At 41.5% G+C, this 26,544-nt stretch overlaps 1 protein-coding gene across 7 annotated transcripts in view; it reads left to right on the top strand.

The window, feature by feature from the left end:
* Positions 1-26,544, top strand: part of SORCS1 (sortilin related VPS10 domain containing receptor 1) — a 384,134-nt gene that overhangs the window by 186,775 nt on the left and 170,815 nt on the right. For all 7 annotated transcript variants that reach the window (XM_082225237.1, XM_082225235.1, XM_082225232.1 and 4 more), the window contains exon 3: positions 8,865-8,964. In XM_082225237.1, the coding sequence (XP_082081363.1) occupies positions 8,865-8,964 (100 nt within the window). The remainder of the gene's footprint in view (positions 1-8,864; positions 8,965-26,544) is intronic.

Raw genomic sequence — 26,544 nt, 5'->3', positions numbered from 1 at the left:
TGTATGTGTGAGAAAGTTTGTGTAAATGCCTCCACTAGCCCCACTCCACTAGCTGACACAAAGCCAGTAGTCCCATCTCTCCACCCCTGCATATGGCTCTCAGTGACTCATAGGCAGCTCACCCCTGTGGCATAAGAGTGAGGAACATAGCTGGTTGAATGTTATTTTGGTCCTGGGTGAAGAAACTTACAATGAGGCTTTCCTGTCAGCATGAATACATGAGTTGCATCAGTTTTTCATTCCTGAATCTACTTTCCTGGTTGAGCTTCCAAGTGCTCAAAGACATAGGTAGTGTTGGAAGAAGGGGAGGGAGTATGAACTTCCATCAGCTGCAGCTTGTTCAGTAGCACCCTCCTCTTTAGAGTACCTCTGAAGAGAAAGACAACCCTTAGCATAAGAATGTAGGATGAGTTTTTCTGGATGAGACTAAAGGCCCACCCAGCCCACCATTCTGTTCTCACAGGGGCCAATTGGATGCCTATGGGAAGCTTGCAAGCGGGACCTGAACATATTTAACTTAACTCCATCAAAATCAGTAGAACTTCTGAGAAAACATGTCCAGTGGTGCCTCAGGTTAAGTACTTAATTCGTTCCGGAGGTCTGTTCCTAACCTGAAACTGTTCTTAACCTGAAGCACCACTTTAGCTAATAGGGTCTCCTGCTGCTGCCGCGCCACTGAAGCACGATTCTGTTCTCATCCTGAAGCAAAGTTCTTAACCTGAAGCACTATTTTTGGGTTAGCGGAGTCTGTAACCTGAAGCATATATAACCTGAAGCGTATGTAACCCGAGGCACCACTGTATCGGGTTGCTGCCAGACTGCACTCTGTTTACTGAAGGGATTCACACACATTCTGTAAGTTTAGGTTTGTACATGTAAAGCGGATTAAAGTGCTCTGGCTCCCTAGCACAACAAATCCACTTTACAAAACCACAGGCTTTTTGCAGCTAGAAAAGTGACAGGAAAATACACTGAAAAGTGTGGGATGAACAAATGACCAATGGGAAGATTTGTAAACACTCCACAATCAAATCAGTATGAACATTTATTGTCATGTAACCACCCCATTAAAAAAACAAACCTGAATGCATGCTGAATATGGGTCTGACATAGCCCAACACCATGTAAGTTTCGTGCAGCCAAATCAGAATAAATACTGAATAAACAGGTCATTTGGAGAAGCTCTAGGATGTGAGCACTGATGTGAAATACACTGTTCTTTCTCTTTCAGAATTCTGATATGGAACGAACCTTCCTACCACCTCCTCAAGGGCATTTTTAAAAATTTAACTATAGACCATATTTCTGGACAAATTCTCCCTAGGTGGTAACTTAAAATGTCGCTCATCCTGACTTAAAATGTACTACTGCAAGATATTTTCACGTGGTGAGAGGGAGCTGCTGAGTCACCCTCCCACCCAGGCCACTTTTGCTTCCCTGGACAAGCCTGGGGTGCAGCAAGGCAGTGCCATGATCAGGGCTACCTACTCCCCTCCAGTTGAGATGAACAACAGTGACACCACTGCTGGGAGGGCAGCTCCACAACTCTGTCCATACACACATGCTACTACGTACTGGACTTTGTAGGGGAAACCATCTACAGTGGTACCTCAGGTTACAAACACTTTAGGTTACAGACTCCGCTAACCCAGAAATAGTAATAATAATAATAATAATAATAATAATAATAATAATAATAATTTATTATTTATACCCCGCCCATCTGGCTGGGCTTCCCCAGCCACTCTGGGCGGCTTCCAAAAGAGTATTAAAATACTATAATACATCAAACATTAAAAGCTTCCCGAAACAGGGCTGCCTTCAGATGTCTTCTAAAAGCCTGGTAGTTGTTGTTCTCTTTGACATCTGGTGGGAGGGTGTTCCACAGGGAAGGCGCCACTACCGAGAAGGCCCTCTGCCTGGTTCCCTGTAACTTGGCTTCTCGCAGAACGATGGGGGTGGAGACGCTCCTTCAGATATACCTCGGGTTAAGAACTTTACGTCAGGATGAGAACAGAAATTGTGTGGCGGTGCAGCAGCAGCAGGAGGCCCCATTAGCTAAAGTGGTACCTCAGGTTAAGAACGGTTTCAGGTTAAGTGTGGACCTCCGGAATGAATTAAGTTCGTAACCAGAGGTACCACTGTACTTTTGTCCTGTGCAGTGAATCATAGGGTCAAATGTATAGGCTGATTTTAATCAAAGCATAAGCTTAGAGACAGAAAAAGTCAACCTGCAATTCTGAAATAGCCGCATACTTGTCCACAGAAGGAACAAATGAGCTCTTGCTTTAGAGCTGGTATTGTTAGAGTAGCTTCAGGTGACTGCTTTGTGCACCGTAAAGTGTCCTTGTTTGCCTCCCTTGTATCAGCAACAGGAAGCTCTTTTTAAATCATGGACGCAACGTGTGTTTTGATCTGCACATGTAACATTCTGAACAGTATTCAATAATCCATCCTCATATTGGTTTCAGTTTTTGAAACCAAAACTGGTTTCATGGTGAGGTCAGGGAGGAAACGGTCTATAATCGAGTCTCTCTTTACAATACTAATTACCAGGGTTGTAGCTGTTGTAAGGCCATCGAACAGAACAGCACCCTTGAACTGGTCTTTTTGAACTTTCTGAAAGAAGTTTTCTGAAGTCTTTGAGCCAGCCTGTCTTTGAAGTGAATGCTCCATATGTTAAGACAGGTGGTACATAGCATCTGAATGAATGTAAAGGGAAATGTCCAAGACATAAATGTAGAAAAAGCCAATTAATGATCAAAACACTACTGACTGCAAAAGACCTTGGAAAATTAGACATGCATCGTAGCTAGAGATGTCACTATGTTTGTTTCCTTGGCCTAGAATATGAACCTGTGTAACTGTTAAAGCCATCACAAACACGAGAAAAGCAATATAGCTTTAGAGCAGCCTTCCTCAACCTGATAGTTTCCAGATTTATTACACTACCATGCCCATCAGCCCCATTAAGCACAGTCAAGAGACAGGTGTAATGGGTATTGTAGTTCAGACTACACCAACTTGGCAGTTACCAAGCTGGAGACTGCTGCTCAAGAGTTATTCTCTCACTTGTACATTATTTTAAGTGAGAGAATAACTTACCGTATTTTTCGCTCTATAACACACACCCAACCATAACACGCACGTAGTTTTTAGAGGAGGAAAACAAGAAAAAAAATATTTTAAACGAAACAGTGGATGTATGATTTTTGTGGTTCATGCTGTGGCCACAGACATGTGATCTGACAGTGAGTTTGGAGTAGCCCAATGCAAAAATCCTGAGGATCCATGTGGATCCATGCTTTGTAACCACGTTTTTGCACCACTGTGGCCCCGTAATTTTTTTGGTGCAAGATGTAGCCATGGACATGCTGTGTTATCTGATGGTGAATTTGGGGTGACCCAGTGCAAAAATCCTGAGGATCCATGTGGATTCGTGCTTTGCAACCACGTTTTAAGTGGGGAGGGAAGGAAAAGCACTCAAGGGACAAGGAGCGTGTGTGGGGTGTGTGGAGAAGTATGCTGCTAATAATGCAGAAGAGGGGTATAAGAGGAGAAGGCTCCCCTCCTCTCCCGCTTTGCTCCTTTAAAGCAAGCAGGCTCTGTGTCCCTCTCTCCTCCCCACTCAGCAGCTCTTCTCCCGCTTTGCTGTTTCAAAGTGAGCCACGGAGGAGGGAAGGAAGGGGAACCATGGATCCTCTGCTCACAACTGCAGCAGATCCCCCCGCCATCCGTAGGCATTCGTTCCATAACACGCACAGACATTTCCCCTTACTTTCTATGAGGAAAAAAGTGAGTGTTATGGTGCAAAAAATACAGTGATTCCTCTCTCTCAACCACTTTAGTTTGTTCATTTGGCATTCTATTTGTTTGTCAGTCTGCCTTTTTTATTTGTTTTTTACATGGTGCTAAGATATCAGAACAGGGGACGCGGGTGGCGCTGTGGGTAAAACCTCACACCTAGGACTTGCTGATCGTCAGGTCGGTGGTTCGAATCCCCGCGGCGGGGTGCGCTCCCGTTGCTCAGTCCCAGCGCCTGCCAACCTAGCAGTTTGAAAGCACCCTTAAAGTGCAAGTAGATAAATAGGGACCGCTTACTAGCGGGAAGGTAAACGGCGTTTCCGTGTGCTGCACTGGCTCGCCACATGCAGCTTGTCATGTAGGCCACATGACCCGGAAGTGTCTGCGGACAACTCTGGCTCCCGGCCTATAGAGTGCACAACCCTAGAGTCTGTCAAGACTGGCCCGTACGGGCAGGGGTACCTTTACCTTTAAGATATCAGAACAGAGAACAATACCTTTGTTTAAAAACTGAAATGACTTAAAAAGTTAAATGAAATTAAATAGAGATTTGGTGTTTCTCTGTGGAGGGGGGTTGTAAAAAAAATATCAGCTGAGCATGATCATTTCTTATGACTGATATGTATTGCAAATACACAGTGAGGGGGGAAATATATCAGAATAAAATCTTTAGGCACATAGGAAGCTGCCTTTTACAGAGTCAGACTATTGGTCCATCTAGCTCAGAACTGTCTGCCCTCATCTAGGGTTTGATGATCTCTCCCAGCCTCCTCTGAGATGCTAGGTATTGAACCTGGAACCTTATGCAGAATGCACTATCACTGATCTACAGCACAATGCTACATTTTAACTTCAAAAACCAATTTGATTCCCGGTACATTTTCAAAGGGGGTGGGATGTAAAAGGCAAGACAGTGCAATAGCTTTCTTGAAGACTGACAGAAGCTTTCTATGTATGTTCAGAATCACATTATGTTTCAACACTGAGCTGTCTACCCAAACGCCTCCCCTACCTGTTTTTAAGGTGGTCAATAAAAAAATAGGGTGGAAGAATTTAAAATACATTGCTGTGCCATTCATATCGGGATAAAAGTTGTTCAGGGTAAAAATTAAAAAAATCATGATGAAACCTATCCCAGTTGCTGCAGACATTTTAAAGATCTAGGAAACACAAAAAATGGGGACTCTGCTTGACCAGTAATAAATTGTTATTTTTCATGCACAAGAGGCAACTCACTAGAGCTTGTTTTTTTAGTTGCTTGACTGCCTGTGGAAAGTCAGTGTTGCACATGTGTGTGCTTAGTTCTTTATTCATGGAATACCAATTCTTCTGCTTAATCACTTGGGTCCTGTGGCTGAAGCCTGATCTTCCCCAATGCCTGATCTTCCCCAATGCAAGTCTTGCCAACTAACTCTTCTCTCCTGCTGAGTGTCAGGTGATAAACTGACTGGATGTTGCTGCTTTCTTGTTTCCAGATATTTCTGTCCAAAAGGGGAACAAGACAATTGTTGAATAGAATTGTTGGGAGCTGAGAACAGAGGCAAATTGAGGGGAGTGCAACTGTTTTGGTCACACTGGGCACGGAGCTTCAGGGGCACTGCAGGGGATGCCCCAACTATTATGGGGAGCCACTCAAATTGATGACCCCAAGGTCTACCACTGCTCCCAATCTTGATGCACACAAGTCATTACCAATGATACCTGGCAGTCAAAACAAGCTGCAAACAACCAGGTCCTGAGCTCAGAAATTCCCTGTGAACACAAGTTCTGAGTTCATCATTTTGAATGATTGCTTATGAGATCTGGGCGCTCCAGTCATGTTTATTATTTGCTCTCCCCCTCCCCCCGTGGTACAGGTAGTTCACACATCACACCTGTTCACAGGTGCATCCATGAAGTCAACAATAGCCTGCAGCCATGGACATTTTCTGTCTGTGTCATCCGTGTATCCTTAATACAAGTACATTTTTTCTGCATTTGAATTAGACACCTGTTATTTGGGAGGTTTCAGGGAAATGCAAGAACAGAGTTTCAAATGTGCAAGAGCTCAAGTAAAACAAGTCACACATTTCTGATCAGGGAAATAAAAAAACATGCCATTAAGCAATATAGTGAAATGTTGCATTGCAGCTGGCAGCCTCAAACATTCCTGTGTACAATGTTTAAGAAACAGGTGACAGTTTCCTTAGGGTTCATGTATTCAGTGGATGCAGATTGCCTATTATCATTCTGAAATACTGCGAGGAGCAAATTGAGATATTGTCCTGACAGTGGGCGGACTAATGGAATCTGGTGACTTTAAATAAAGTGTGCAAGTTATTTTGTTATAATACCATAATAGAAATGTCATATGTCTGACAGAAGAAAAAAGGAGGAGAGAGTGTGAGAGAGCAACTGTCAATGAATAATAATGAAGTTATTTAAATGCCAAGATCTTTGGGAGGGGGAAAAACATGGTACAAAATAAAAATTATTCTGGGTATGTATAACAAGGTTTGAGCTAAATTTATCAGGCAGGAGCTGGGTGGGTGGAGAGCAAGGTTAGCGCTGGTATAGTTAGAAGGGATAGGAAGATCAGGAAGTCATTATTCTCATTGTTTTATTTCCCCTTGGAAACACTCCCAAAATAATGTTGAATCACAGGTATAAATGTTAAATTTGTGGTTTAAATTTATCCCTCTCTCATTATTAGATTTGTAATTTGCTCTATGCACACCAGTTTTAAATGAAACAGATGGATTTTATGTCCCTCAATAGGCCAATGATAAACACAAAAATCATAAATGAGCCTAAGGAACAAAATGAGGAGACCTGCAAAATGCAGGGTTTAAAATTATTGCTCTTAAGATCCACAGCCCAATCCTGTGCCTGTCCAGAATCAAATTCCTCATGGTCCAATTAACTGTGCAGCAGCATTCTCCAACATGGCGCTTGCAGGCATAGCACCCAAAACACACACCATGGCACCCACGTAACACCAATTCTTGCCTAGACGCATTGTCTGAGTCGAAATCAAGTCACAGTGTGTATGAGTGCAGGTGTGTGATTATTAGCAAGTTTTATTAGGCAAAGGTAAAGGGACCCCTGACCATTAGGTCCAGTCATGGCCGACTCTGGGGTTGCACACTCATCTTGGTCTATAGGCCGAGGGAGCCGGTGTTTGTCCGCAGTCAGCTTCCAGGTCACGTGGCCAGCATGACTAAGCCGCTTCTGGTGAACCAGAGCAGCACACGGAACGCCGTTTACCTTCCCGCCGGAGCGGTCCCTATTTATTTACTTGCACTTTGACGTGCTTTCGAACCGCTCGGTTGGCAGGAGCAGGGACCGAGCAACGGGAGCTCACCCTGTACGGGGATTCGAACTGCCAACCTTCTGATCGGCAAGTCCTAGGCACCACCCGCATCCCTATAGCAAGTTTTATTAGCTATTATTAAAAGCATAATGTGTGTAGGTGTGTGCCTTTTAGGTATTTAGGATAAAAATATTGAAATTATTGAAATCCATAGAAGCATTCCTGATCTTATGACTGCTGATGAGTTCATGTTAAAAATATCTCTCTGAAACACTTCTAACATCCCAATGCCCATCAAAACCTAATTCTTCTAACTATAGAAAAGATGCACTAAATAAGTATTCGGCTATTAATAATTGATTGATTGATTGATTGATTGATTAATTAAATTTATATCCCACCCTTTGCCTCAAAGGTACCCAGGGTAGCAAACACAGAGAAAAGTAAAACAATACAATTAAAAATAAAATAAAAATTATATTTTAAGCATTTAAAAACAATTAAAAAATTATAAATACTTTTAATACTGTTGCATTGAAAATTCATTGGAGTAGGGATAGCTGGCAATTCTGAACCAGGTTCTTAGTTGATCTGATGACCTTGGAACTTTTCTAAATGTCTGATTTTTTGCCGACAATTATTTCTGAATTTAATGTACGCCACTGTTCACTCAGATGTATGCCAGATAGCTAGCATCTGTGTCAAGACGCTTTCAATATGTGAGTTTCTCCCACTGCTTAATTTCTAAAAAGCAGTGGTAATAGGATTCAGGGTGTCTAGATGCCATGTTCTCATCCTAGGAAACATTTCTATCTCAAATGTGTGCAAATTGGTGTTTTTAATTAGGGATCTCTTAACTTTGGACACAATTTCAGCATCCAAATGGCTATGTAGTCCCCAAATAGGCAGAATATAAATACTGTAAATAGTCCCAAATCCAATGTATTATGGAGGGCAAAACCAAGGCCTTTTAATAATTCTACATGCCCAGTGCATTTTGAGGGAGAATCCTCCTTATTGGCACCTATAAGGTATACAGTATTAAACTATGCAGGTTTCCGTCGGGGGGAAAACATGCTTTAATTCAGATACCCACACTCCATCTTCATATTTAAATATACACAGCAAGATGAATCAAATCATGGATGTCAGTCATTCGGCACTTAGCAAGATATCTATTGTCTTGGTTAGCCAACTCTGTAATAATCATAGTCTTATGAACAGTCATTGAATAGACAGCGAAATGACCTGCAAAAATAGAACAATGAAGTAGTTGCTAAGCTGTCATGATATCATTTTCTTTTTCCAATATGAGCAAGCGTTTTCTTTACTGAGCAAACATCTTGAATTGTAGCACTTGGCTTGAGTGGAATAAATCCGCTATGCTATCTCAACATGATCTTAAGGCTGAGATTGGTATCTGGCAAAGAAGTAACTCAGTCTCTTGTTGTCATGACACTTGGCATTTACGACAAACATTACCACCACCTCTTAGAACTAGATTAACATTTCTTATTGTAGGCGTTTATGTTGGAATGGCATCGGGAGGATGCAATTTTAATTTTTCCTAATCCAGTTTAAATGCAAATGTTAACCACTCACATGATGGCATGTGTACATAATTAAGTGTCATTATATACTACACGAATCACTCAGAAAGCTCCAGAGAGCTATTTTGCTGCATGTCTAAACTTGGAAACCAGCCAAACAGTTTACATCTTAGTTTTGCTTTGGTGTTTATGCTTACTAAAGTTTTCTTAAATTACAGGTCAACAGATTATGGGACAACATATGAAAAACTTAATGACAAAGTGGGTCTGAAGACCATTCTTAGCTACCTCTACGTCTGCCCAACTAATAAGCGCAAGGTAAGTGACAACATATGATTGGTTTAACCCTGACAGAAAATTTACATTGATTGTTAGTTAATATTTACATAGTGCCACCAATGTTCCTGAATAACAAACAAACAAAAACAAGTAGTTTACAATTTAGATGGTCTTGTACGTTCTTTTAAATGTTCATTGCATCCTGGTTCTTATGCTGCTTTTTGATGAATGGCAATCTTTCATAATACTATATAGCCCTTTTTAATCATTCAGTGAATGCATGGATAGGGAGAATGTTATCTCTTCCCTTATCTTCACTCCCATCTCCTTGTATTACCTGTCCATGTATTCAAGTGAAGGTGAGAACAGAGACCTACAGGTGTATAACATATGCACATTCGGGAGCCATGCACATGGCCAGGTCCCTGATCATAAATATGAAATATTCATATGTTCGTTCATCTGCACCTGCATAGAGCTCTGTGCGCAAATGCAGATGAGCATGTGGCAGGGGAAGAAAGCAGCATTGCAACCCTGCTCCGTACACATTTAGTGTATGAGTGGAAAAGATGTAGACATGGCCATGCTTTCTTCCAGCCTGAAGCTTTCGTCTTGGTGTTCTACTGAAATGGCATGAGAAACATCCTAGTGAGACTATAGGATGGGAAGTGATTTCATAGATCCAGCCAATGAGGAGCTGCATAGGGAACCCCTGAACTGTCCTTTTTGACATCTTTAGCCCAATCCCCAGCCTCACTTTCTGCACTATAGCCTTTGATGTTTTCCATTTGACTCCTTACCATTTGACTCCACTGAAGTGTTTTAATCCTTTGCTTACTTTATACTGGAATATTGTGGGTTTGTTTGGTTAAGACATGTTAAAAAACAGGGCTAGTCACAAACCGTATACTACATACTGAATAAATTTAAGAAGTACGGTAGCTGGATGCAGGAGAATGAAGAGCTACAAGATGCTTGATGAAATATATCCCTGGAAAGCAAGGAATTTTGCAATGTTATTATGACCTGTGCATGTGACACATTATTAAACAATTAAAAGTTATCTAGAAACATTGCCAAAAATGTGCTCTTTCTAAACAAAACAAAACAAAACAAAAACCTGCAACATTTCAGATATGCAAAATTGTTATTGTATTCAGATTCACATGTCTCGTATTCTTTAACAGTGTTGAATACAATAAATTTGGGAATAAGTTTGATTCACCCATACTGAAAATGCACATGATAAATAGTATGAAGCCTGAAGTTATTTTGTTTCTTCTTGAATTAGGATGAACTCATTGCTGGGAAAGGGAAACGGCTCATTAAGATGTTAGAGCCTCATCTATAGAGGCCAGATTGTATTTAAAGTTGTTTGCCTTTTAAGTACTCCCAATAGTGAGCTGAAAAGGATTTGACAAAATCCTGCAGAGAAAATGCATCCCAAAGCCCGGAAGGTTTTAATCATACGAGCACCCCACTGAGCAACAATTTATGAGGGATTTGTAATACGGGAAATGCTCACAAAAGAGGGATAGTTATTGTTGCTGTTTTCTCCTCGTGTACATATGAACAGTTTATCTTGCTTAGGACAGACAAGAAGTTTTAAGAGCACTGAAAATAATTTGGGAAAGGCTTCACTTCCAGGGCCAGCCTTACCATTTGCTGGGAGCAGCTGTTGGAGGACAAAGGTTGTGTGCCTGTCTTGACTCCCCGACGCATGTGAGGAAAGGAGACCTGTCCAAACAAGAGTTTGCTCCTCTAGTTTGCCTTTCCCTTCCTGTGAACACCACCAGCTAAAAGACCTTCTTTTCCCCTAGCTGCCTCCACCTTGGTTAGTTACTGGATCACCTCAAAAACATCTTTAGTCCGTGTGTGGGTTTGGCTTTTAAGCGTGGGGTGGGCAACTACAGAAAAGAGAGCACAAAGCTTTATAAAAGGGGGAGGGGGTTAATCTTGAAAAGGTTTCAATATATTAATAGTTACATGGACACAAACAATCCAAGAAGACAGAAAGATATTGAAAATACATGAGGATAAATGCAGCCAGCTATTAATATCTCAACAGTTTCTACAAGCTAAAATTCCTTTTAGCAAAATTCTTTCAGTCAGAATTCTTAGGATCTTATGTCAGGCCACTCTCCTTCCTCCTGCACCAAGATTGATCTTCCAAGAACCTCAGATCCTTCATCTCCACAAGTAGTTCATATACCCCCAAGCTACTCCCCGCCCCCCCCCCATAACCCAATCCACAAACCAACCAATATCAAAAAGTATGCTTTTGCGTTTTACAGACCAGACTACTAGAATTCACACTTCACCTCATTATTTTCTAACACCTCCTGATATGGTTATATGCCTGCCAAGGTTGACTCTAGGAGGCAAACAGCCCCCATAATTCCCAAACTAAATTATATATAAGATTGTCATGTAAACTGTTATGCCAACTAGCCAGGTATGCTCAGGTGCCGTGGAGGAAACTATCATATTGTCACTGTTGAGGTAGGATACAGCTGCCAGTCTAGTAAGCTTTCTGTGGAAGAGGGAGATATTTTTCCCTTTGCCTCAGGCAGCAAAATGTTTTGGGCTGGCACACAAAAACATTATTTATTATTTACACTCACGTACAACCTGTTTATTGATAGCAAACTCATTGTGGACCCAGGCATAGAAATCCTGCAGCCAGTGGGGCCCAAAGAGAGGGCAATAAAGACAGATACCTGGAAGAGGGCAGAACAGGGACAGGGCAGGGGTGGGACGGGGTGGAATAGTGATCATAATAGGGCATAATGAGGTGGCGCAGACTTGTGTGCACACCACAGACATGCATGAGGGCCAGGAACGGAACCCCGAAGCAAAATGGTTGACGTCTGTATATGCATTTATTGTTTTTTGACTGGCATAAATTTAAAGTTTTAAATTTATTTCAAAACTCTGAATGAATTATATGGAAATGTCACACAGCCTAAGAGCTAAACAATACAATAGAACCAACATCATTCAATAAATTAAATAAAGAAGAATGACTTGAACAGGAAGTGTTAGAAATTTTCTTTTTAAATAATCAACTTTAGGAAGCTAGTATAGATTGCCAAAAGTAATCATGATAAGTACTGGTGCTTTGTTTTAATTGTTCCAGTGGAATGTATCCTGGTGTTGAATGAATGGTTCTTCCTTGTGTCTTTAAATCAGTGGTTCCAAATTAGGGATTTGGGGACCGCTGGGGGTCTGCAGAACATATCCAGGGGCTCCTTGGGACGATCCACTGCCAGGGACGTCTCTTTTTAATTGCAGAGTGAAAGCCTTACACATATCATCCAGCCTCTGCTCACGACCAGTGCCTGCTTTCTGGCAAATGAAAAACTTGTTAACGAGTTGCTGGATTGCAAGTGAGCTGGGATTGGGTGCAAACCTCTGACACAGTTTCTTCAGGTGCTTACAATTGGAGGGGAGGGGGCGAGACAGTGCAAACAGCTCTATGTGACCTCTATGTGGGCATCTGGAAAGAGAATGAGCAAGCATGCCTGGAGTGCACCCAAGAGATTGTCCTTTCCCTAGCTCACCAGCTCTGGGAGTGGGAGATGGCTCCACATGGCCATTAAGCAGCTGTCAAGCAGGAAATGGAGGAGGCAGGTTTATGCCCAGAAGCAAATTGATTCCCCGCTTTGGACATTCCTTGTCTGACAGTGCCATGACACATGGGAATCATCACAAAAAAGAGGCAGTCATGATTGAAGCTCTTGGCCAAACAGATCCCAAAGGGATTGGCACACCCAGCCATCATTGTCATGCTCTGAATCTGAGGTGGGCATCAAAGAGCATCCAGGGGAATCTAAGCAGCTCTGATGCAGCAGTGGGATTGAGCCAGGAAAATGCTAGGAGCCAGAGTGGCATCCCAGCTTGCATGGCACTGAGCCTTAGAAACCTCACCCCCCAACTCCCAGTTGTGGGGAAAGGGAACCCCCAGTCAGAGATGTATTCATAGTAGGGCAAACTGGCACTTGTTGCCACCTCTAATTTCTTGCCACCTCAAACTGCAACAGTTGCCCTCTTGTAAATGTGTCTCTGAATGCAAGGTACATTAACTACAGCTACTATTAACTATAGTTTCTTGTTAGAGTCCAAAAAAAATTAATAGACCTTATTTATTAGAGTAGTAGTCTTATTGAAAGCCACAGGCCTAAACTGATTTTCACCTGAATTTTGTAATTTGTTTGGTTTATGCTAATTTGTTGTGGGTACTTTAATATACCACACCTTGTTTTAGTGTAACAGCTGGATGACAAAACTATCAGATCTCTTGTCAGTTTTACAGTATTCCAACACTGTGATTCTAATATTTATTTGACCAGCATTCCCTAAGTAATATGTTGCATATAAACGCACATTGACATATTTTGAAAAGCGTCTGCTGTAGTCTGTGAATGCCAGTTTTCTCTTTAATGTTTTATATTCCACCTTTCGTCTCTCTCTTTCTCTCCCTCCACCCCCAAAATAAGCACAGGTTGTGTTTTTTTAAACAAGATATTCCAGGCAATAAATGAATCTGTAGCTCCTGGAGGGTTTTATGAGACATAAAGAAGAAAACATTATTTACCATTTAAGCTCCTGATCAGTCACTATTGGGGTTTTATTTGGGTAAATTACAACATCTTCTTTTGGATCAATCTATAATAATAGAAAACAATAATCTAATAATACTGAGGGGTATAAGCCTTGGAGATATAAAAGCCACAGAAAACATGTTTATAGGCAAATAACTCTCATCTTGTTGAAATACGGTGCCACCTGGCCCTGTGATTTATGACAGGGGAGAATGGGGGAGGGGAGAGGGAAACCTCAGTTCTGACAAAAAAAAAATTCTGCCTGCATAGTTATTTGTCAACAAGTATCCAGAAGAGCGAATCTCCAATGTCCAATACATTTCTTATCTGGTCCGGTCTCCTTCTAATGGGCTGTTGCAATGAGAGAGGAGAAAACATATAGTTAGCACATAGAAGGAGTTTGAAATTTGAAGGGAAATGTAGCTGAGTTTTTTCTATATGTGTTTTAGAGGAATTGTGGGGAAGCTTTTTCAGACCAAGGGCCACTTTCTCTCATGGGCAGCCATCCAGGGGCCACAATCCAATAAAAACATAGGGAAACATCCATCCAATTGTTAGAGACAATGTCATATTTTAAGGGCACATTCCAGCCAAGCAAATATACTTGAGGAGTGTGTAGAGCAGGGTTGTTATGAGCATAGCCAAGGGATGCAGGTGTGGTCAAGGAAGAGTCCAACAGGCCATATGGGGTGGCTTTTGACTCTAGACTTGGGATTTACCACCCCATTTTAAAGTAACTGAGGCTTCAATCGAAAAAGAAAGAAGAAAAGAAAAGTTACTAGGGAGTAATACATCACTTGATACAGTGAACCTTCCTTCTGAAAAGACATACATAGGATTACAGAGAAAGTTCTCAAAAAAGACTTCTTGATTTTTATTTTTATTTTTATAAGAAACACTTTTTATTATTCTATATGGGCTTTAACGTCAAAGGTCTCCAAGTATTTGATTTTTAAAACTACATGGGATGAGTAAAAATCCTGACTGATATGAAAATGCAAGCGAAAAAAGAGACTTATGGTTGGTTGGGGGAAATATTTTTTCTGGAATCACTGAGCTGCTGGCTAATTTAGATGCTGTGTCCTCATAAATTGCACACTGTGTTCTTTCCAAGGAACCAGTACATTTGTTCTTTGTACATCTCAACACCATTGTATCTTTGCATCTCCAGTTAATTAATAAAACTCCAGTTGATAATATCTGCCAGCACTTTCATACTATTAATAGCACAATGTCTTCTCATCAGATATTGATTATTTCCTGTGGGCCTGGGTTTTGTTTTCTCTTGTCCTGCACTCCTGCATTAAATTTTGCTTTTATATCTTCTAAACCTTTCATTTTTAATTGCTGTGCTGCGGAATGTGCAAAATGAATGGGTTGCAGATGCCTTAATCCTTCAATATTTTCCTTTTTATGTGCAGAAGGGATGATTAATATGTCTAGTATTGCTCTGCGTGTTTCCAAGACAAGGTGCTATGAGCTATGGGTTACAGAGTTTAGTAGGAAAGGTGTTGCTTGATTTCAAAGCAACAGAAACAAATAGAATATTTATCCTACTGTAAAGCTACCTAACTTTCAAAAATAGGAGATGGAGAGAAGCAAAGCACAACTACACATTTTGCTTTGATTTAGCACTGAGCTAAACCTGTGTGTCCGATTAATGACAGTTTACTCACACTAGGTGATAGGTGCAAGGATATGTTGATGAACCCTCAGATTAAAGTCTAGTCCTTGGTGTTGAGCTCAGATATAGCTTTGGTTCTTCTTCATTCTAAGGGAAAAAGATCAAATTGAAAGTCATCAGCTCCTAAAGTGAGTTTGTGGGTTTAATGCTGGTGAAGGACTTCTTTTACTAATAGACAGAGAGAATGAGACTGTATGAAACATGATTGATATGGTAGTGGAAGCACGAAAACAAGACGGCTGATTGTGATAGCTGAGAAGGTTACACAGACAGGTCATAAAGCCTGATTCTACAGTGGTCTAGGAAATGCTTTGCAGACAATGCAATTATGGTGTAAAGATGTATAAGATTAGCTGTTTTGTGCTCTGAGTTTTCAACACAGTATGGGGGGAAATCCTCAAAACAAAGGTTTAAAATGTGATGTACCTCAAAGAAAATGTTGTAGTCTTCTAGGTCAAATTTGCTTCACCTGAAATTCCCTCTCCAGCTGTGGCTATCTCTGCTGATTCACCTGAAAGAAAAGAAGTTACAAAGGTTGACCCTAATATGCACATATAGCTTAGTTTTTAGACCAATGAGATTCCCCCCCAAAAAAGTTACATTAAAATATATATATACACAAACATACTTGTGTACTGTAAACACAAAAAGTCTTACAAAACGTAAAATAGTGGATGGGAGGAGGAGGAGGAGGAGGAGGAGGAGGAGGAGGAGGAGGAGGAGAAGCTTGCTCCTGGGGAAGTTTTGGGTAGTTTCTCCAAGAGCTATTGATAATGTAAGAATGTAATGTAATAATATTCCAAAAGCTAGATGAGGTGTCTGGTTTTTATTACTGACTTTTAGACATACTTTTTTTATTTAAAAAAATCAATTATTTTAATGTAGAGATCTGAATATTGTTTCTTCTATAGTAAGTCCAAAAAGACTGCTTCAACCTATATAACTGGGAGACATCAAATTTATGTACCAGATTTCTACTCCTGTTTTTCTTTTTTCATATTAAGTATCTTTTTTTCCTTTGGTTTTAACAAAGCTGCCTGGGTGTTTTATTGATGCTGCTGGATCCCTAAAGTTGAAAATATTTATAAATATGAGTGCAGTATTAAGACTTCGATATATTTTATTTTATGATGGATGACATTGCATAGCTTAAACCGTTGAAGCAATATTCTTTGGCTGGTTGAAACTCTCTGCATTGGCTGAGACTTATAACCTTGGATGCTGTTCCAGAAACAAATGCAGTCGATAAAGCAAGGAGAGTTTCGTCAAATTGTACAAAAGACAGTTTATGCCTTCACTTTTTCTCCCTACCCCCACAACAACAACCACAATCCAAGAAACATGTTCTAATTTCTATAGCTATTAAGATAGAAATATCTAATTGAAAGTCACTGGCATTGTTGAATATTGAACTTCTTTAATTCTGTGTTCAGTATAGAATAGCATCAGGGTTGTTGTTGTTTTCTATAGTTGAGCTATATTTTTATCATCTTTATTTTCACAAAAGTTTCCTGCCTGTGTCAAATCGTTTGTCTGACTCCTTTCTCGGCCCTGTTGAGATTCTTTAGATTAGCTCTAGCATTCTATAAGAAAGAGTTCTTAATTCAGTAGTACAGTAAAGTTTGCATACCCAGGTTCAATCCCTGGTTTCTCCTGATAAACAGAACTTCTCAAGAACACTTATATGCAGAAAACATTTTTTCTATGACTGAACTGATACCTCTCTCTAAAGGTAGTGCAGCAGAGAGAGGGTTAGTCTAGTACAGGGGTCTGCAACCTTTAAGACAAAAAGAGCCACTTGGACTCGTTTCTGAAGAAAAAAAAAACTGGGAGCCACAATCGGGCGGGAAGGTGATGTCGGGACGGTGCGTGACTAACGCAGGCACCGCCCCCATGCGACGTCACAGCCAGTACAGCGCCCGCCACAGTGGGGAGTGTCGGGGCGCACAATGCGCCTCCTCCCCTCGCTAGTATCCGGAGCCGCGGCAAAGGTGTAAAAGAGCCACATGCGGCTCCAGAGCCGCGGGTTGCTGACCCCTGGTCTAGTACTTCCCCTCCTGGTGTACTGTCTTCTACTTACAGATACTTTTCATTACATGGCATTTCCCCACCTGCAGTCTGCAGTGACCAATTTCTTCCATTTCATAGCTACTGCCTCATTCTGCTAATTTTTCAGTATCATCTGTTGAAGGACATAATAAGTGATCAAATCTTCATGATGAAAGAGCACCATAAATAGAGCATGGAACAGCTGTTGTTCTCCTCTGAGGGAATGTCAGAATGAGTTTTACTGGTGTAGCATGAATATTAAGAAGAAAGCCCCATGTAAGTCTAAGGTAACAAATGAAAATAGTGTTATCTTCTTCGCTGCCGATCTGAACAGAGCTACCAGAAATGACCTATTTGCTCATATGGCCTTGGGCATGAGCTTTGGGACCAGGGACATGTGAGATCAAAATTTCAAATATTTAGCATCTTATATCTATTTTATGACTCTTATTGGTTAAATGTGCTCAGTCTCATTTCACATTGCACAGCTTTCTCAAATTATCCCTAGTTAAGGTGTTGTTTAAATAACCACAGCAATATTTCCCCCTGCTGCTGAATCTCTGCTGTCATTCCTTGGTATGAGGCCTTTCCCTTTCCTCTCATTTTAAGAATGTTACTGACATTTACAAATTCCTACAGGATGATTCAGTCAATTACTACCAAAGACACCCATTGTTCCCAGCAAACTGACCTTTACTCTTAGGCCCCAATTAAAATCTATTTCACTTTCCTCCATAGAGGAAGCTATAATTGGAATCTTGGACCTTTGCCAGGAATAACTATTCCACCCACCCACCCCCTTTTATTTTTGAAAATGCAATATTGAGGACAAAATGTAAATTAATTTGGAGGGGAGCTGATGTAGTGTTTAATGAAGATTTTTAATTACACACAAAAAAATTGCCTGTCAGCACAAATAAGTGCAGGGAGACAGAGGAAATAATTTTCTGAGTGTGCATGGTGATATGGCTTATTTTCCTTCACTTTCTCTACTTTACACTATGATGTCCCAATTATTCCACAGCTGGCATTTGTTGATAATTGGAGGGTAGAATCTGTTGCTAGCTTTGCAATACCTGCTTTCCTTGTCTCACTGATTCAATAATTAAAATATCCCAGAACTGTGCAAATGTTATTTTCACAGGCTAGTGTGCCTGTAATTTTTTTAAAGCCCTGGAACAGGTGCCCTTTCAATGCCAGATTAAATCCTGTGGAGGCCCCTGGACATATTCCCCCCCCCCCCGTAAATTATCTCCTAATATGTTTGTGAACACCCTACACACTAACTCACAGAAAGCTTCGTATCTGGAGGTTTCTTGTGTGCGCACTCTCGTGGGATAACATTGAACTAAGAAAGCTTGATTGTAATTTCCTTTGAAGATCAATATTATTTTGATCCATTGTCACGGGGGCCCGTAAAAGGCCTGGCTCACTTAGTTCTTCTGATTGCGGCACAATAATATTGTTATAATACTAAGCTGGAAGGCAGAACCCTTTAATTCCTGGATCTAGCAAGTTTTAGAATTTAATCAAAGTTTCTGTTTCCTGGAATAGCCGGGCTAGCCTCCTGGTGAGGTGATAGCCTGCCTATCTGGTGATAGCCTGGTGAGGTGATAGCCACTAATGGCAAATGGGTGGGGGGCCCTCCCTCAACAAACAAAGCCAGAGTTGCGAGTAGAGTTGCAGGGATGTGACCTATAAGTAAAGCAGAGAGAAGAGAGAATCAAAGCAATTTTTGAGAAGAATGCTTGATTTCTGTTTGAATCTAAGGCTGTGGCTATGGGTAAAACAAGACCCTCTTAGGGTGTTGATGCTGTGAACCCCTTCATCACAGGCTCAGGTAGTGTATTTGTGTAAATAGGCCATATCTCATAAAGACACCACAATTTCCACTGTGCCTCATTCCAAAAGGAAACACAAGCCCTAGGCAAATGCCCGAAACCCCTGATATCTTGCACCGCTCAGAGATTGGGTTCGCACGCAAGAATATCATTGCCCACCATCAGGGCCGTCTTTAGCAGATGTGGTGCCGAGTGCAAATATCTGCCCGGCGCCCCCAAATTACCACAGATGGGGGGAGCTGTGCACTGCCAGCCATGGGGGGGAGACTCTCCCCCATGCCGCTGCAGGAAAGCAATCCTCGCAGAGGCTTGGGAGGCGAGCTGCATGCCCGCCAGCTGTATGGTTGATGGGGCGCAGCTTGCGGGCATGCAGGGAAAGGGGAAGCCGCCAGCAAAGCCACACAGCTCCCCCACTCGCTGGGGCACCCCTAGAGGCCGGTGCCCTGGAGCAACACACCCCTAAGCCCTATGGGAAAGACGGCTCTGCCCACCATACTGAATGCCTCAAATGCATGATGCGCATCCCTTTAAATTCTCCCTTGTTTTGATTTTGATCACATTCGTGACTTTTGTTTTATTTGTCTTGTCTGATCTTCATTTGTCAGACATGCCTTTTGAGTAGGCTTTGATATTTGAACAGACATAAATTTGAACTACTGAAATCCAAATGCCAGCTGCAAAATGTGCATACTTGAAATATGAAAGCTTATAATATATTGACACTTCCATTTGAAATGCATGTTTCATAACAGAGAGTTTTGTTCTGTTTTAAGAAACAAAAAAATTAACCTTTTGAATGCAGGAAGTACCTAAAATTACAAAAATTGGCAAGATTTAATTTATTATTGTCACCCATGCAGAGTTTTCAAACATATCAAATTCAAAGTAAGCTGTAGATAATATCAAACATCTCCATAGCCAAATGTACAAGATAAGGATCATTTCCAAAGATCCTGTTTTTGGTATGTATTTATTGGGCCAGACATTCTCTTCAAAACATTAGATTTTAATTGGTGTTTGGCTGAAACCCCAGTGCAACCCACTAATCTGCTAAGAAGCTAGAGGATACTGTTTGGTTCATTTGTTCTTCCAGAGAGCCAGTGTGGTGTAGTGGTTAAGAGCGGTAGTCAAGTAATCTGGGAAACTGGGTTCGTGTCTCCGCTCCTCCACATGCAGCTGCTGGGTGACCTTGGGCCAGTCACACTTCTGTGAAGTCTCTCAGCCCCACTCACCTCACAGAGTGTTTGTTGTGGGGGAGGAAGGGAAAGGAGAATGTTAGCCGCTTTGAGACTCCTGAAGGGGAGTGAAAGGCGGGATATCAAATCCAAACTCTTCTTCTTCTTCTTCTTCTTCTTCAATGAGCTCATCACAGCATTTTAAGCATACAACCACTATGCAAATCATGTTAAGCTGAAGGAATGGCTTGTGAAGTTCATTACTGGGAGCCACCAGCCACCACTGTGGGACAATCTAGGGAAGAAGGGATTTCCCCCTCTAGGAGTAAGTGTTGGGAGATTCTTTGATTCTATGAGATAGTGGTGCATCCTGCACGTGTGTCTGAGTCAGCACTCTACAACCTTTGCCTAGCCATCTCTGCTGAGACTGTGGGCTGCTGACATCTGAATGGGTGGCTATTCCGTTAGCAACTGTTATGGTGCTGCCATGCTTTCACCACCAACACTACCTGGCCAGTAATAAAAGAACAGTGGTACCTCTGGATATGCACACCTCTGGTTGCATATACTTCAGGATGCGAACATGGCAAACCCGGAAGTATTTTTCCGGGTTTCACCACGCGCACATGCGCAGAAGCGGTCGCTCCGGTTGCGGAAACCTCAGGATCCAACCAGAGCTCTGGAACGGATCCCATCTGCAACTGGAGGTATCACTGTATTGCTTACTAGGGGTTTTGAGTTTTATATTGAGTTTAACAATATAATGCCAGCAATGTGTTGCTTTTCTAGTTTGGGTTTACCAGCAATGAAGTTGTACACCCATTTCAGGTTGCTGAGGTATTCCACTGCTCATAGTTGGTACATCACAAGAAAGATGGAATATCTGGCAATATTTGGGCCTCAGATTTTGCTCTCACATTTTGACTTCTGGATTAATATGCCCTCCCAGGATTTAAGTATTGCTATACGTTGGTTCACATAGGAGTATTTCGAAAACCTCATCGCAAAAATGCAACAGAAGTGTTAACATATTTGTGCAAATACTGAATAAATTGTTTAATAAAAATGTTCTAATTGGTTGGAACACTCTATTCTGGGACAGAACAGTACAAAAAAAGCCTTCAAGTTAGTGAAATTCAGACTCTACACTTTACTTCTTCTTTTTTAAAAAAAAACCTATCATCATTTTTCTTATCCAACTCCCCAGCAATAGGAAAATGTTCTTCATTGCTCAATGCATTTCCCAAACTCTGTTAGACAAGATTCCGTTCTTCAAGGAGATGGAGAGTAGCAGCAGGAGGAGTGAAATGGAGGAGAGGTTTCTATATGAAGATTAGGATTTCCCCAGAGGGAAATGAAAATATCAACATAGTTCTCTTTTTCTGGGAAGATCTAAGCAAAAGGCTACAAGTTAAATGCATCCTCCAGGAATCAGCGAAGGCCTTCTATCACAAGAATCTAGCAGAGCCACTTGGTTTACATGGGGAAAAATTGAGGGTTTTAAAATTATCTCTGTATTTGCATGCTTTGATATTAGAAATTCAATGCAAAAGTAACTTTTGCTTTCCTTTCATGTGGAAAAAGAACCCCTGACTCACCAGAGGTATTGTAAAGTAGGCAGGAAACATGGAAGCCTTCTTTACAACTGGAAGAAGTCAAAATCACATGCTATTCCTTACACACCAACACCTTAGGGAATGCACTTTAGGTGGCTATGGCAGAACCTAGCAGCTAATTAATTAGACTGCCCAGATGACAAGACCCTCATCCCTTGGTCTCACTGATGTGGTCCAAAGGAAAGCAGGGCAATACATGTGGTACCAGCTTGGCTGAAGGAGTTGCTGGAAGGAGGTGTACAAGGTGCCATCCAACCACCTAAAAGACTCTATTGTGGGTTTATGTAGGGATTACTCGTTGTCTTTTTCTTCTCCTAAAGATGTCTCACAAGGCAGCAGGTATAGATTTCTCCTTGAGGTTTACTCCCGAAGTCTTTCTCATGAATGAATATAGCCACAAGGCAGCAGAGGTTTAGGATCAGCTTTCTCCTTCTCCTAGATCAGGGATGTCCAACAGGTTGATCGCGATCTACTGGTAGATCCCTGCGAGGTTTTGGTAGATCGTGGTCAATCTCTGGCTCCCTTTCCTTAATGTCGCTAAAACTGACTCCTGTCACGCCCCCTCGGCCCGCCCTCCATTGTTGTATGATCTCTGCAAGGGAAGATGGAGCTTTCTCTGTGCTGCTGTTTTGATCCATAGCAATCTTTTTGTGAGTGACTTTATCCCTTTGTCCCTTGCCTTTAACCCCCCCAAAAGGAACGCCCCCCGAAAGTTTTTCTTAACCCCCCATGGGGCTTTTCTCCTCCCTGAAAAAAGCTCAAGAACTTTGAGCTGAACCCTGCCAGTTTATAATTCTGAAAGTTGATCTCAGTCTCTTGAGAGTTGTCCACCCATGTTGGCCACTACCTTCCCATTTGCCCATCATTTGCCTCTACAGTACATAGAGTAACTGCCTTCTTGATCATTAAACCCACTATTAATTAACCCAAGGGTTAACTACTGATTGCAATTAAAATGTGTGTTATGTGTGCTAATAATGATATTTCCTTTCATCAGGATGCTAATATAATTATTGAATCAATATGACAGAGTGATCACTAATTTGAGTACCTTTCTGCCTGAAAAGGTGCTACCTTCCTAATATTTTGTACATTGCTAAGTCAAAGTACACCATCTATTAAGAGTTTGTTTCTTACAACACATTTAGTACTCGAGGTCCAATATCCAAGTACAAAATAAATGTACATCATACCAATTATGAAAAGGAAAAGTATAAATTGCAGTTTCCCCCTTCAGAAGATTTGCAAAAGTCTTCTAATCAGTTTGTGGATATTTTGAAATGAAGCATATTATACTCTTACACACACTTATAACTGACAGATAAAATCAATATTTGTATTTTGGTCTTAGAACCAATGTAGAAAAAAGAAAGAAAAAAGAATAGTAAGATGAATCCCTAAAGTACTATCAGAATACTTTACTGATTAATTTATATACGTACTGCTTTATGTTCATCCTTTGTCACAGATAAATTGGCATGTCATGGGGAAAACGTGTTGATTTGCACCCTTAGTCATCTCCTCCCTCCTTCCTTTTATTAACATCTGAGTGAGCATCTCCCTTGATCTTTCCATAACTATTATCCACTAGGAAGTCACATCTACATCCATGACCTCCTGAGTAAGAGATAATGGGTGCCTAGCTGCTGCCTCATTTGTGGAATTGGTCTTGCTGAAAGTGGATAAATCATATGGCATCTATTTAATCCACTCCTTCCATTTTTCTCCAGTCTTTCAGTTTCCTGCACCAAAAATTCTTTTCTAAAGCACTAGAAAAACCTTTCTCTGTCTTCCTTCTGTTCCTGTGACCTTCAAAGATATATTCTAAACAGGTTCCCACAGAAGGTCTAGGCATTGAAGCTTAGGGTGGAGCTAGAATTGATATCAGACTTCACACAATGCAGAATGCTACAGCCCATATTGTTAGCGGTGGAAAGAAGAGCCTATTCAACCCATGTTGTGGCAATTGAATTGATCTGCTGTTACTTTCCAACTGCAATTCAAGGTGACCTGGAAAGCTTTTCACAGCATAAAGGTAAAGGTAAAGGTACCCCTGCCCGTACGGGCCAGTCGTGTCCAACTCCGGGGTTGCGCGCCCATCTTGTTTAAGAGGCTGGGGGCCAGTGCTGTCCGGAGACACTTCCGGTTCACGTGGCCAGCGTGACGAAGCTGCTCTGGCGAGCCTGCACCAGCGCACCACACGGAAACGCCGTTTACCTTTCCGCTATAAAGCGGTACCTATTTATCTACTTGCACTTAGGGGTGCTTTTGAACTGCTAGGTGGGCAGGAGCTGGGACCGAACAACGGGAGCTCACCCCACCACGGGGATTTGAACCGCCGACCATGCAATCAGCAAGTCCTAGGCGCTGAGGTTTTACCCACAGCGCCACCCGCATCCCCTTGTTTTCACAGCATAGGTTCCATATATTTCAGATGCCATGTCTCCCTATATAAATGTAGAACTAAATGTGATGCCAAGCATGGGTCTGGCAAACATATCTTCTGTGGTCCCTATTTTCTCCGCAGCATGAATTGAATACTGCAACATCATCATATCATACCCCTTAACTGTCCTGGGAAAAAGGGACCAGACAACCATTTTGGGCTATATTTTCTCATGCAATTTTGGGGTGCTCTTTGATGCATCTGCAATCTTGTGCTGCATCCCAAAACACATTAGCAAGATGGTGCTGATGTAGCCTTATTTGAGTTCACCGATTGGGTCTGCGTTGCTCCGGGACAGGAGGAAGGAAGTCAAATGACACCGAGGTTGGTTCAAAGAAAGAGTTTATTCTGCTCTCCGGATAGCAGAAGGCATTTGCGTGATCAAGTCCACAGCAAGTCCAAAGAAATGAGAAGTTTCATGCAGTACATATATCCTCCAGACACCTTCTCCCCCTTCCCCAGCCACGCCAGCTTGTACATGCAGGTTGACATCACAGATGTTCCTGCTCTGGCACTCTTAACCATAAAAGGGATTTCCTTCCTGCACTCCTGACCATAAAAGGATCTTCCTCTTCCTACTCTTATCTTGGAGGAAGAGGCCATCATCTCCGAGAACACGCTTCTGGCGTTGTTCCCAGACTTGGGTCTGTGTGTCTTTGTGGTAAGAACTTAAGGTAAGGCACAAACGTGTTTTCTCTGTTCTACTGGTACAGTCACAAACTGATAAAGGAGAGAGCTGTGTTCTTGTTATGCTCTACTGCTCAAGTTTATGCATTTTAGCTAAGGAAAAATAGGGATTTTGGTGCAGTTTAAAACTGCCTGCACAGTCAGTTTTGGGTTTTGGGAAACCCATTCCTTCACTGAGAAAGCAACTCTTTACCATGCCGTTGCTTTCTTCACCTTCCTCATAGCACTGCCATTTAAAAATGTACAACGCACATAGTGTTGGAACATTTTTTAAATGGTGCTGTGGAGAAAGCAGCAGCAGCAGCTAGTGGATAGAAGAAGTATAAATAGAAAACATTTATTATTACTAAATAGTCAGTTCATGTGCTGATCTTTTTTTAAAAAAAACAACAACTAGGTACATACTATAAAATATATTATATTATGTGATATATCTAAATTACAGCCATCATAAAGCACTATGTATAGATTCTTGTAAGAATTATATGAATAGGGATCATGCTGCAGTATATAATTTGGTGCATTATTGCTTTGTAAGAGTTATAATGCAACTGGCATCCTGAGATGGAAAAACATTTCTTATAGTTTAAGGATATTTGCCAGGAGTAGGTACAAAGACACCTTATGAATAAATGCTTTAAAAACAAAACAAAAAAGCAAAAACAAACTGAAACAGATTCATCACCAGAATAATGAGCAAATAATTCTCTTTAGGTGATTTCCCTCTCTCCCCCCCCCAACCCCCAAATGGCATCCCTCCATAGGATAGCTGCTTTGAAATTCTAAGCAGTCAGAAGGCTGTTAGTTGATTGAAATGCAAAACCTTCAAAAAGATAATTGTGTCTCATCATCCTTTGATGAATTCTTCCCAAAATATCATAAAAAACTCTTTACTACAATCCACTGACTTGCCAGAGCTGTGGGCCCCAATCCAGGGAGTTGAAAGCGCAGTGGAGAAAATTGTTTAGCTTCTCAGACTGATGTCAAGCTACAGGTTGTTGAGGGCGGTCCCTGACCTTTCCCCCCACCTAAGTGAAAATTGACACTATGAAAACTGATAATCTGTAAGGTGGAAATGACTAATACAGCAGCACTGCAAGTGCCCAGTTCATGGTTGTGGTGGTGGTTTTCCCTCTGCATAGTACCCTTTTGTAAATGGCCGCAGGGAGAATTTGGAAGCTGTGCTCAGGGTATGATTGTGCCTGGCGGTGCATAGTCCAGACAGAGTTGTGCCTCCTTGTCATGCTCATGCAGGATGAAGCCACTCCATGAAATCTCTCGGCAGGAAGGTGTTAGCGTTTAATGTACATAAAATGGTGTGTTTGACTGTATTGTGTTTAAAATGCTGTGTTTCCCTTCAGCAAGAAGGTCCACTATGGCAAAAGCGTTGGAGAAGGCTGGCATTTTGCCATTTCAATGTGTCAAGCTCCCTGATGACTTATTGCCAGAAACAGAAGCTCCAATGATGAATAAACTTAGGATCTCCGTCTCAGACCAGAGAGAGGAAAGTTTACTGA

The sequence above is a fragment of the Podarcis vaucheri genome (assembly GCF_965113315.1).
Source record: "Podarcis vaucheri genome assembly, chromosome: 5".
In the NCBI taxonomy this organism is placed as follows: Eukaryota; Metazoa; Chordata; class Lepidosauria; order Squamata; family Lacertidae; genus Podarcis; species Podarcis vaucheri.
Note: the sequence above shows the minus strand (reverse complement) of the source record. Positions and strands in the feature narration are given on the sequence as shown.